Raw genomic sequence first — 12893 nt, 5'->3', positions numbered from 1 at the left:
CGGAACCGATTCAGACTGAGTTCAGATCTGACTTTACCTGGAATCAGATCAGTGTGAGTCAGATGCTCACATTCGCTCTGTTAGATGAATGCAATATTAATTAGTTAATAAATTATTTTAGTCATTCTTCAGGCAGTGTTTTCTGATGACGCAACAAATGACTTCAGTAATTCATAAAACCAAGAACAGGATGCTAAAGTTTGACTTTTTCGTTAATTTTCCAACATCTACTCTGTGAAAACACGCAAATATGGATCAACCACACACTGAATTCAATTATATTTAATCTAGTTTTGCATTAATTTAAATACAGAAACTAAACAATTAGTCATGCAAGACTTCTGCTTATGAAGTTCATTTTTCTTGTTACAATTCAGCACATCAAGAAATTCTATTAATTAAACTTTGTGGACATTTTGTCTTTGTTCTGTTGGAAGTAATACCAGTATAAACAGTTTTTATTACTGTCATTTCATGGAAATATTAAGAGTTATTAATTACTTCAAAAGGAGAGCTAATTAATTCTGATCTTAACTGCATATAGACTTTTATTTGTTCTCATTTTACTCAACAGATTTAAAATGTAATATGGATGCAAAACACAGAAACTCCAAAAACAAACCACAGTAACAGGGTGAACTCTGCCAGGAGACAGAACTTTATTAATGTGAGACAAATGGCTGAGGGAAACGGCCCATCATGCTTTGTTTTGTTTTGTAAGCTTAGAGAAGCAGCTGCTTTTTCTTAAATAAATATAATGAAATATATTAAATGACATTCATGTGTTTTATTCACAGATAAAACACAGAAAGGAGCGTTTGCTTCATGGTTTTCATCAGACCTCAGAGCTCCAGACACTCTGATTTGCTGAAGCATTCTGGACCGTCTCCAACTCCCAACAGCTTCACAGCGACTCAGGGAGATGAAGGTCAGCTGTGGGTCACATGACAAAGCCTCTGAAACCACTCACCTGGGCCAGCCTGCCATGCGACAGACAGACATGTAGGAGAAAAGATGCGTTCAGAGCACTGCAGGCCAAACGCAGCACAGAAAACGAGCCTACGTCAGCAGCAGCTGCTGTGGCGCGCAGAGGAAGTTGTGATGTGGTTGACTACAGTCAAAATTTCCAGAATTAAGATGCAGTGCAAGTTTTTAATTAAATTTTAAAAAAAAGAAAGAGAGGGGAGGAAGGTAGTGGGGCTTGTTCCTGACACGACGTACTTTCAGATTTGTTCAACGCAGACGTGAAAGTTGACGGGATTCCTAGCAGGTCGCTGCTAGGAAGGCAAGACGAGGGTGGGAGGGGAAATGACTGGCTTTCTCAGCTCAGTCACCTCAGTCTAAAAGAAACACTAAACTGAGCAGAGAATACAGATGGACTGAGGAGAAAAGAAAGCATTTTCACTTTTCACATGGAAGATGAATTCGTCATCAGTGACGTCTTATGCAAATTTACAATTCATGGTAATAAGATCTACAACTTTTCACTTTTGTTGAGTGCTGCAGCCACAAACCTCAGTGCCTTTCACAGAGATTTAACATAATGCCTTGGACACAGCAGTTCATGACGGCTGCATGGTTGTCAAAAAAAGTTTCACGAATAACAATCTGAGCCAGTAAATAAAATCATCTGCCTTCAGGAAAACCACCTGATTGATTAATATCTAACCAAAACATGGACGATTAATGACATTAATCAGAGAAGTCTTCCGGAGAAGTTGTTGAGATCGGCCTAGTCCAAGTCCAGACCAGAAACCAATTGAGGATAAGTGGCAAGACTTGAAAATGAATGTGGACAGAAGTTCTTCCAGCTGATATGATACTCTGTAAAGAAGATGGTGGCAAAATATTGACAGGGTTTAGAGTGGAGTTCGGCCCCGTTTCCACGGAGACGGTTATTAGTGAAATCCAGCTGATCGTTTCCACGCCTACAGCGATCGGGGTCAGCCTCACCGGCACGTTTTGAAGCCAGGTCCCAAAACGTCACGGAAGGCAGGATGTGAAAACCACCGTGGTGGATAACGTGCTGCTGTTAGCGCTACTTACCCTGCTCAGTTTGAAAAGCTGCACTCTTATTAAAAATATGTTTTTTACATATTTCTTGAAACTGTCACTATTGTGACGGTATGGTATGAGACACATAACACTATATAAAAAAAAAGAAAATGGAGCTCCTCTGCCTTTTCCCTCTGTTCCTGCTGTCGATCACCCTCGTGTATACACACCCTGCCTTTGCTCTCTGCTACTCTACAGGTTCTCCTCGTCAGCACAGCCTGTCATAAGTGCTAAGGCTAGTTAGCATGGTCACTGATGACGGCAAACAGTTTCCTGGAACAGTGAGATGTTTCTCTGCTATTAGCACTTTTAGCAGCGCAATAACAAGCATGACTGACAGCGCTGAGACCCTCTGGCTCTGATTGGTTGTTTTTGATTTCTACAGACAGCAATAGTAGCTCTGAGAGGAAGTGGATCTTTTCAGATCATCTGTCTCTGGCAGTTTGAAACATAAACATATTTTTGTAAAAGTTGTATACTGCAGCTTTAGCACAACTTCTGATAAGGAACATGTCCATGTGTGTTACGTGAGCACTGGGCTGAGCCAGAAACATATTCATGTGTCCTAAATGAGGTGGAAGCTAAGCATGAGAAATCCATGCACATTTCAACAATATGCTACAATCACAGCGCCATCCAGAGGTCTGGCATGACAGCTACAGCTGACTCGTCTAAACATGAAATTTTCCCCCAATGAATATCTGAAAATACCGGCAGACGTGGCCTTTAACATGCCTCAAACCTTCCACTGTCGGCAGAAAGACGCTTCTCAAATATTCTCACTAAAGGGGCTGAATTAGGAGTATTTTATGTGCTGTTTTCAATTCCAATTTAGAATTATGCACCGTTTTTACTATGTCTGTCACAAACATCTAAGTAGCACACTTCAGGGTCTCCGAGGAAATGTGACGAAGGTCCAGAGGTATGAATACTTTTGTAAAGCATCATAAATGAGCATCAGAACCTTAACATTCTGGTTCAGAGAGAAGGTGGAAACTTGCGGGGCAGGTCTGTATCTGTCAGAGGTGTGCAGTGCAGATCCTGCACAGGAAGTCTCTGGGTGTAGTTAACACTTCTACTAATCTGTAAACCAGCTCACAAAAAAATGGAAAGAAACGTGAAGTGTTACATCAAAGGGCTGCTGGCATCAACACCCCACCTGATCATTAAGCCCAACCATGAACACATGGGGCTGCATGTGGCGCTTGTGAGAAGCAGCCTTACCTCTTGTTTCAGCTCAGATATCTGGTCTTTGAGGTCTCTGATGTACTGGCTGGAGTCCGTGTGGTTCAGCTGCCCTTGGACTTTCCCTTCTTCTTTCTGTTGCGAGAGGAGATGTTACACTAACGACAGATCAAAGTCAAGTATTCTGGGTAAAAACAACCATTTGAAGAAATGAAGAGTCTCTACACAGGGCCTGACTGGCACAGAGGGAGATTCTGCGTCAGCCTGTGGTGATAACACACGTTGCTGGACAATGAATTGTCTCATCGATAAACGATAATATTGTCGTTTTGTGACCGTTTTCCAGTTGATAACAGGATAATAATGTGTGATACTGCAGGCAGCCCCACCAACACAAATACTGCGTCTGAAAAACATCCATTAAAACTTAAGTTTGCCCTCTCAAAGACCAACATTGTATGTTCAAGGAGTAAATGAATACATTTGAAAACATGATTAAGTGCAGTTACTGTGTGCAGTTTAGTGATACAGATCACATAAATGTGACTGCTGACCTAAAGAAGAGTTTTATAAATGGATGTTTTTCAGATGCAGTATTTGTGTTTGTGGGGTTGACTGCTGTCATACAGTCACAAAATAAGAAATAGTCCATATTGGCGCTGCTACCATTATAACAGTAGCACCACAAAACATTGTGATAAGACTGTAAGTCCATATCGCCACAGCAACTTAAAACTGGAATTGGAAGATGCTGTAAAACTCAACCACCAAAAACAAGCACACAAAACTAAAACCAGAAATAAAATGGATAAGGAAGTCTCTGAAAACAAAATGCCCTTTCAAAAAATATCAACCATCAGAATGGAAATGAGTGAGCTGACTTGAATTTATCATGCGGGTAATTGCTTAATCTCTGATTGTGACAGGTTTAATTCTACATGCTTGACTAACATTCTGAGGAATAAAGAAGTGCAGGCTTGTGTGGCGGGTAACCAAAGTCACAGATGTCCGGGGGAAAACGGCAAACGCTGCCATTTGAGCTTGATTTCCTCCCCAGGCCCTGGGGATGAGGCAGAGTGTCGGCCGCGACAGTTAAACAGCGCATGTGATGTTTACCTTCCTCACTAAGACACCTGCAGCCAACGGGGGCCAATCCGCTTCCAACTTCAACATTCAGTGCACTTTTAGTTTGAAAGCAAATTCAAATTCAAAAATACTTTATTGGTCCCAAAGGGAAATTTCATTTTGTTGCAGCTCACAGTAATTCAAATTCTTCTAACAGTTATTGCAGATGGTTGGTAGGAAATCTCTCTTGTAGCATCTCTGAGGTAAAATATTAAAGAGATCTGGGGCGCTGAGTGCCAACACCCCGAAATACAGACAGGATTCTCTGCTCCTGCGGTGAGTTAGTGCTCAGGTCTGCAGGTCCCAGTAGGCTCTCTTTTGTCTAAACAAGTGAGTTTTGTTCCAAGATTCAGTTGTTATTGAGGTTTGGCGGCTCCAAAACACTGCGACAAAAACGGCAGGCCGTTAATGAGACTTCCTCCTGTTCAGCTGTGTGCATCAGCAGGTGTGGGGCCCCGAGGCCGGGCGCCTCCAAAAACATTCTCCTCCCGTCCTCCCAACTTAAACCCTGAGCCACTTCGCTTCTGAAATGAACTTCGTTTCGGCTGGCTTGCAGCCCTGGACTGAACTAAACATCCTGTCGACATCACATCCTGCGTGAAGACAGAAATATCTACCAAATAACCAAATCACAACTTAGAATTTCTTCTGAAATCCTGTCTAATTTCATTCGCGCGTTTTCAATCAGCTCACTGTGGACATTCTGACACGTTTTCTTCCACCGTTGCGGACGACGGGTGTTTAGGTTATTCTGAATGTGCACAAAAACATTTTAGAGGGAATGTGTGAGGCGTCGCTGTGTGTGGGGCTGAAACGCATCGCTCTTTTTGTTCAGCTGACAGTGAACTTTCCGTCCTCGATCCGCAGTCCAACTTTGAACAATAATAGCTGCAGGGACGGTGCAGATGCGTTCAGCGCATCAGCAAAACATCTTAAGACATTGCTGCACAAATCTCTGGGCATGTCATAGAAACCTCAAAACAAACCATGCATGCCACCCTTGGTAGAGTCTCTGCTTCAAGATGAGAAACCACTTCCTATCAGACCAGAAGACAGTGAGGCTTGTGGCGTGCAGAGGCCATGGCTGCCAGAGAGAAGGAGGTTGTACGACTTTAAACTGAAATCAGGCATCCAAGTTTCGTTGACCGCGCTCTCCACCATCTCTGTCTCTTTGCAGTTGTTCCTGCAGGACGGTTTGGACCCAACAAACCCTCCGTCTGATCATAACCCTTCACACGAAAACCGAACCGTCACCAATGAGCAAAACCTACCCTGATAAGGAAGCAAACTTCTTTTTTTTTGTCTCAATTCCCTTTAGATTAAAACTATGATCGCTCCCCACAACTTAAAGAGCAGGTAACCAAACCACAGACCAAAAAGCCAGAAGTGCCACACCGATTTAAATCCCTGCTGAGTACAGAGGAAAAAAAAACACCAAACCAACAAGTATCATCTGATTTCTAGTTTCTGTTTATAAAATAGAGAAGGACCGAGGTGTAAATAAAGTTAAAAGGCTTGTTTGTGTTATTGACACACTCTGCTAAGAGTTCATTACGTAGATTCTGCAAAGTATGAGGGCGGGAGTGAGTTTTCTGTGTTGGGTGTTTGTGCTCCATCACTTAGTAACCAAACCTCAGACCACACGGTGTGATTGTGTGTTCGCCTGAGAAGAAGATGAGGGGGAGGATTTTTCTTTTGTCAAAGTCACACTTATAAATAGCTTGTATTTCTAGCTTAAAATATAAAAACAGCTAAGCACAAGAACGCCTGGATTTTTTTGATTTTTTTTTTTAAAAAAGCTCTTCTTCGAATGAATTGTTTTCACCTTATCACATGATCAAAGTGGTGTGAAACTCAATAGGTATTTTAAAAAGTACCCCCAACTCTAGCCACTAGCGGAAAGGTGGCCTGAAATAAATGCTACGTAGCGCTAGCTGAAAGGCTGAAACGATTGGTGGACCAACCATTTGTAAAAGACGTGAAAAACTATCTGTAACCTTCTGCTTTTGCTTCACTCACAGTTTTTTGTCAAACACCTTCAAGAGTACACAAAAATAATCTAAGTGAATGCAAAATGCGGTTTTTAAAAGAGGACTCATTCAAATGTATTTATTTATAAGATTTATTTTAAGAAAAGCTAAGGTGCTGTGGCGGCGCAGAGAGTAGAGCATGACTCATGAGGACGCCTCAGTCCTCGACGCGGCCGTCGCAGATTCGATTCCTGGCCTGGAGACCTTTGCCGCATGTCTTCCCCCTCTCTCATTTCCCACTTTAATGTCTAACTAATATTAAATAAAGGCTGCCTGAGCCAAAAAGAAGGGGGAAATAAAGCTACCAATTGCCTGGCGAATAAGATCAGGATTTACACACATATAAGATGAAGAAATTACTTAGACACTGCCAGACATACAGCCGTTTTCTGGTTCGCTCTGCATCCCCAGAACCAGAACCAAACATGGAGAAGCTGCATTCTGTTTTCATGCTCCACTAATCTGGAACAAACTTCCAGAAAACGGCAAAACAGCTGAAACACTGAGTTCCTTTAAATCAAGGCTAAAACCACACCTGTTTAGAGCTGACTTTGATTAAAAACATCTGAAACATTGATCAAAGTATTTGATGTACATTTGATTATTGATTTTGATGATGACGTTTGACAAAATGTAGAACGTTTCATAAACGGGTATGTTGTGTTTTTATCATGCGAAGCTCTTTGAACTGCCTCGTTGCTAAAATTGTGCTATGAATAAACCTGACTGACAACATAAAGTTGGATAAAGGTCATCCTCACAGCAGTCCAACACGGTGGTGGTAGTATGATGGACCGGGTTGAATTCGCTGCACTGTAGCAGAAAAAAAATCCTCCAAGATAAAGTTTGACCATCAGTTTTTGAACACTTGGGGTGAGCAACAAGGCAGGGTTCTGAAGCACAAACAAATCTGATTCTGAATGGCTACAGTAAAAAGTCCAAACTTTAATATGAATAAAATGAATGACATTTCCCTTAAATAGGCCATTAATGTTTGAAAATCCTCTAATTTGACTGAACTGAATCATTTCTACACAGAAAAGGGCCTCAGCTTTTTCATGGCTTTGTAAAAGAATCATTGCCAGATAATGTAAACATTGACTTTAATGTTGGCAAAACCAGGTTTTTGTTTTGGGGTCACACTGGGTCAGGATGGTTCAGCACTTCATTAAAAGCTGTTTGATGACCTTGAGAATTGAAATATTTATGAATAAGCAATGAAATGACTCCAACTACGAACATAATTCATCAAGGCGTGCCTACAGATAATAGGAAAACGTCACCAAAAACATTTAAACACAATTTCCACAAAAACATGACCAGCACATGTTGCCACGTAGAAACAGGAAGAACTATCTGGCAGCTGCAGTTTTTCTCAGTGCAGCGATGACATAACGGGCTTTCAGAAAAACAACTTATCAGAAGCTTCACGCTTCTCAAAGAGCAAACTGGAGCAAAAATTTAGAAGAAAGAGGTGATCGGATGAAGTTAATGTGGTCACAAAGAACAGAAATGAAACCAAAACTTGACTCATATGTCTGCAACACAACACACTCCAAAACTGCCACTGACTGCCACACCGTAGGCTTTTATAAAAGATGGGAAGTAAACAAAACAAACTGAAGCAATCTTAAATGCCTCCATCAATATATTAATCTCTTAAAAAAGAGAAAAGAACGCTCTAGTAAGAGCGTGCACTAAAAGTGAAAGCTCATGAAGAAAAAGTTACTTCCATTCAGAGATGGTCATTTAGAAAAGTTTGATAAACCGCCAAAGGGTTCAGATATGTGGAAGCCCTCAAAAGATCATTTTCATTTAAATATAAATTTTCTGAAAAAACATTACGCTAACCTCTCAGGACCAGTCGCACATCTATCTCACATTCATCCAGCACACTCTATGTCAACTAAAAGGGAGAACTAGAATCCAACTTGCAACTTTAAAAACAGCATTGTGTACTTCTGATCCCAAATATATAAATCAATATATTGCAGGTGTTGCATTCAGATAGCAGAATGCATAGGATTCATTCTAGAACAGTGCAACTCGTTCATATTTATTTTGAATTTTAATTCTTTGTTTCTCCTTTCGTAGACAGAAATTTCTATAAATATAGTTACTTTTTTAAACATTTATCTCCGAACTGGGTCATAAGAGCTGATGCGAAGAGGGTGAACCTGAGCTCTTTAACAAAAAGCCATTTTGTTAGAAATCTGAGCCAAAGTCCAACTCAGTGGTTCACTGCATAAAAATACCACCAGAACTTTCACAGGAAGCAGGAGTCAGTAAAATAATGAGAAAAGTTGTTAAAGAGCCACACAGAGACATTTTCACAAAAACCTGAAAATGGAAGGTAGGAGGTTTTTTTCTACAAAAAAAGACAAATAAAGCTCTAAACACCTTTACTGCATAAGACTCCACTGTTGAAGGAAAAGCCAGATGAAGTGTTTTTCTAAAAAATTACTGAATCACTTTGAACACTGGGAGAATATGCTATGCTGTGATTAAGCCAGAGCTGAACTCTTTGGACATCAGTGAAGACGCACCATGTTTGGAGAAAGAATGGTTCTGCACAAACCGCAGGACCGGACTGAAGTTTCCAGGTAGGAAAGTCATGGTGTGGGCTGACCGACGGGGTGGAGAAATGTTCTTGATAACACTCTGAAGACGGAGTGAACGTGCGTTTTCCAAACACGCGAGGAAACTCTTGACTGATTAAAGAGAAAGGAAGTAAAACTCAGCTTTGACCTGGTTTTTATCCAACTGAAAATGGATGGAAAAAACTAAAGGTCAGAGTGCGCAAAAAAAAAAAGAAGAAGAAGAAATCCTCCATATTTGTAGGCAGTTTATGTGGAAACACCGGAGCAGGGCATGTGACAAAGGACTTTATTATTAATAAATTAATTCCATAGTGTTTAATACTTATTTCTTTTGCCTTTTTTATATTTACCAATAACTTCATTTGTGGAGTAATTTGCTTTAATTTCTTTGCAACTGTGCATTAATTGTATCATTAGGACAATGTGGTGTGTAATTTTATGTCAAAGGCATTATTAGAAATATTTAAACTGACAAAAATGTACTTATGCACTCAGTGTACAGGTGAAGATATGAAACAGCATCAGCCTTATATTCAGGCAATCAGACAGCAGCAGGGCATTCTGTATTGATTGACTTTTACTTTAAAGTCAGGAAATTGTGTTCTTTCAGCCAGCTGATCGACAGTATGCAGCAACAGTAGTTGGATTATAAGGTCTTTGGATTTATTTTCTACCAGAAAACAGTGCTACCTAAGGCTAACTCAGGTCACAAACACGCCTGTGATCAATACTAACTGGAAGAAAAGCACCACCTCTTTACTACACACTCATCTTCTGGAATTACACCTGCTGATTCGCAACAGAGATCATTTCCATTGATAAAAAATGTTGACTCAACAAGCTCAGCAAGTTGTCAAATTACTAAAAATCCTTCAGAATTTCAAGCACATAAGAAGGATACATGTGGGCTAAATGCCAAGCAAAGCAGCGACAGACGCTTACTCATTTGTGACTAACCAAAAAGAACCTTTTTGTGAACTTGGGGAAAACTATTATGTATCCTTTCTGTTTGCAAAGAACTCCCAGTGAGGCCAGGTCTCCTAAAATGCACACCGAACATACCAGAAAATCACAAACTATAAGAGTTTGAATCAAACTGTTGAAGTGAACCCGTGCAGATGTAATGCTGCAAGACTTGTGAGGACGCTCTATAGCTGTGAGCCTTTGAAGGCCTGACGGTGGGGAAGTCACAGCAGAAAGCTGCGACAGAAATACACACAGCCCAGTGCATTTTAAGAACACAGAAAAGAACCGACTTCCTCTTACTACAACACATAATTTGCTGCCCCACTCCACAAACGCAACGCAACAAAATCGCCATGGGTTGTAAAAAGCTGAGCACACAAACACGTTGAAGCTTAATTAGATTTGGACTTTAGGTCCCCATCTCTGTTCATGGCTTGCGGACGGAGTGGTGGTCACAACAGATGTGTGTTTGACGTGTTTGTTGTGGTCAGTCTTGTTGTCATGTAGCATCTCACTCATGTTTGGGGATAAATACTGGGTCCTTCTCACCTGCCTTTTGATGTTTGTTTATAAAGGACACAGTTTTAAGTGTGTTCACTTCAGTTACATTTAGTTTTATCTTGAGAATAATAGAGTTTTAAACCTAATCTTTACCCTTAACTGGTCAAAGAATAGTGTAAAAAACTGTAGAAATAGAATAACACATTTTGGGACATGTCTATGTACACCCTTTATAAACCAACATTTTGACATGTTATAATCAAATTTCAATCTGTTTTATTAGGATTTTATGTGACGGAAACCGAAGGATTCGGCGATATGAAACTCTGAGCTCATATCAATATTCTATATTAATTAGGGATGAGCTGATCCAATCTTCTCACTTCCGATACAGATATCTGAGGTTTAGTATCGGCCGATACCAAACAGCTGAATCAAATTCAAATGTTTCCTTATTTAAACACAGACATAAATGTGCTGACTAACTAATTTATTTGATACCTCTGCACCAATACAGTACACTTATATATATATATATACATACACCAATGGATTCAGAATCTTAGCCAAGCATGGAGAAACAACATAAATTTAATCTTTTCAGTCTGTGTCTGACCCTTAAGGTCAGATCTATTCAGTTTAATTCTATGCTTTGTGCTCTGGGCACCATCATGCTTTATTATTTATTTTATCTATTTAATTTTATTTTAGAGTTCCTAATTACACGTTTTGAGCCATTTGAAAAGAAGGTTTGCTGCAGTTTATTTTTAGATGGTTAACCAATATAGTCAAACTACTGTTTGTATCAGTTTAAGTTTCTTTATAATTTACTTTACATTGGCTGTTATGCTCCAAATTGGTGTCACTGATGCCTTTCAATATTGGTACTGATACAGATAATATCAGATTGGTGAATCTCTAATATGAATACTTATGTTAACTGATATTATATATGTGATATTTTACTATTCTCAAGACATCTTGGGATAAAACAGACCAACACTGACTTCACCACTGCTTCTCTGCTTCAGTTAAACTCCCCACAATCCTTTGCTGCGCCACCATCCGTCACATGACCAAACATGCTCCACCGTCCCTCCAGAAACAAACAGCAACAAGAGGGAAATAAATATCTGTTATTAATATTTGCCCAGTTTTTTTTTTTGTTTGTTTGTTTAATGGGACTGAGGTTAAAAAAATGACGATACAGATGTTGGTGCTGATATATCGTCCATTTTTCAGATCTTTATTGTAAAAGATTTATGAAGCCATGAATCTGTTCTTTCCACTATCCAATCAGATGCTAATCTATTTTAGTGTGTCAAAGAAATTTCATATAAACTACATTGAAGTTTTGTGGTTACTTCGTGACTCAAACTGAAAAACCTTCAAGGGGTGTGAAAACTTTTGCGAGACGCTGCGTGGGACCCATTGGTAAATCGAATGGAAGTTGGTAAATCGTCCCCTTGATGTGTTTCTGCTGAAACTAGGTGAAAGCTTATCAGACGATGTCTGTTAACTGTGTCTCTATGGTAACACAGAACAAACAGCAGATCAGGTAAATTTTCCAGATGAATATAAAATTCTAACACTTTTAACTCCCTCCCCAATCAGATGTTTGTGTATTTCAAATCAAAGACCAAGTAAAAAAACCACAACATCAAATATCTGTCATATTGAGAAATAGCTATGTGCTTAACTTCACTTCCTCTTTTGAATTAAAATAAACTATAAATTTGCTTTGACGCCCATATATTTCACGATGAGAGAAATTTCCCTCTGTGGCTGAGAATGATGAGATATGTGTGATGTGGCTTGTGAGGGAGTTGAGGAAATCCAATGCTTGCTGCAGAGCTGGGACTTTACCTGAATCTCCAGCTCAGAGATCTGTTGCTGCAGCTCTGCCATGGCAGCGATGTTGTCAGCTTCCCTCAACCTCACAGCCATTACTTCTTCCTTACTCTGCAAAAACAAAGTGAAAAAAAGACATCGGCTCTTGAGTTTAAACACTTCTTTTTTCACCGCGTTCACAAGTTGAACTTCACAGCTTGCACCACAACTGAGCTGTGGTGGCTCGCCCCTGCAGAGGTGGGGCTAAAACGCTGCAGCAGGCTCTTTGTACCTTGCATTCAATCTCAGCTTGCTTCCGCTTGATCTCTTGCAGCTGCACATGCAGATCCTTGTTCTGGGTGGTCAGCGTCTGGACGCGCTCCTGCAGACAGCGGCTCTCCTGTTCGGCCCGTCGCAGCTGATTGCTGTGAATCTGATTCTGGAGAAGCAGCAGGAAAAAAAGTTTTACAGATAAATGTACGGCATGTGGTTTTGGATCAAATAGGCATTTGAGTAATTCTGGCTTGCAAAAATGCAGGTGAAGTAGAAAGCTGCTGCCCTCTTAAGGCGAAAGTACAGCATTACAAGCTGTTGTTTTTGA

General features: G+C 40.2%; 1 protein-coding gene across 7 annotated transcripts in view; it reads right to left on the bottom strand.

The window, feature by feature from the left end:
• Positions 1–12893, bottom strand: part of evi5b (ecotropic viral integration site 5b) — a 46431-nt gene that overhangs the window by 2185 nt on the left and 31353 nt on the right. For all 7 annotated transcript variants that reach the window (XM_044128562.1, XM_044128566.1, XM_044128563.1 and 4 more), the window contains 3 exons: positions 12585–12731; positions 12329–12424; positions 3280–3375 (listed from right to left, as the gene is read on the bottom strand). In XM_044128562.1, the coding sequence (XP_043984497.1) occupies positions 3280–3375; positions 12329–12424; positions 12585–12731 (339 nt within the window). The remainder of the gene's footprint in view (positions 1–3279; positions 3376–12328; positions 12425–12584; positions 12732–12893) is intronic.

Source organism: Gambusia affinis, linkage group LG10 (assembly GCF_019740435.1).
Source record: "Gambusia affinis linkage group LG10, SWU_Gaff_1.0, whole genome shotgun sequence".
NCBI lineage: Eukaryota > Metazoa > Chordata > Actinopteri > Cyprinodontiformes > Poeciliidae > Gambusia > Gambusia affinis.
Note: the sequence above shows the minus strand (reverse complement) of the source record. Positions and strands in the feature narration are given on the sequence as shown.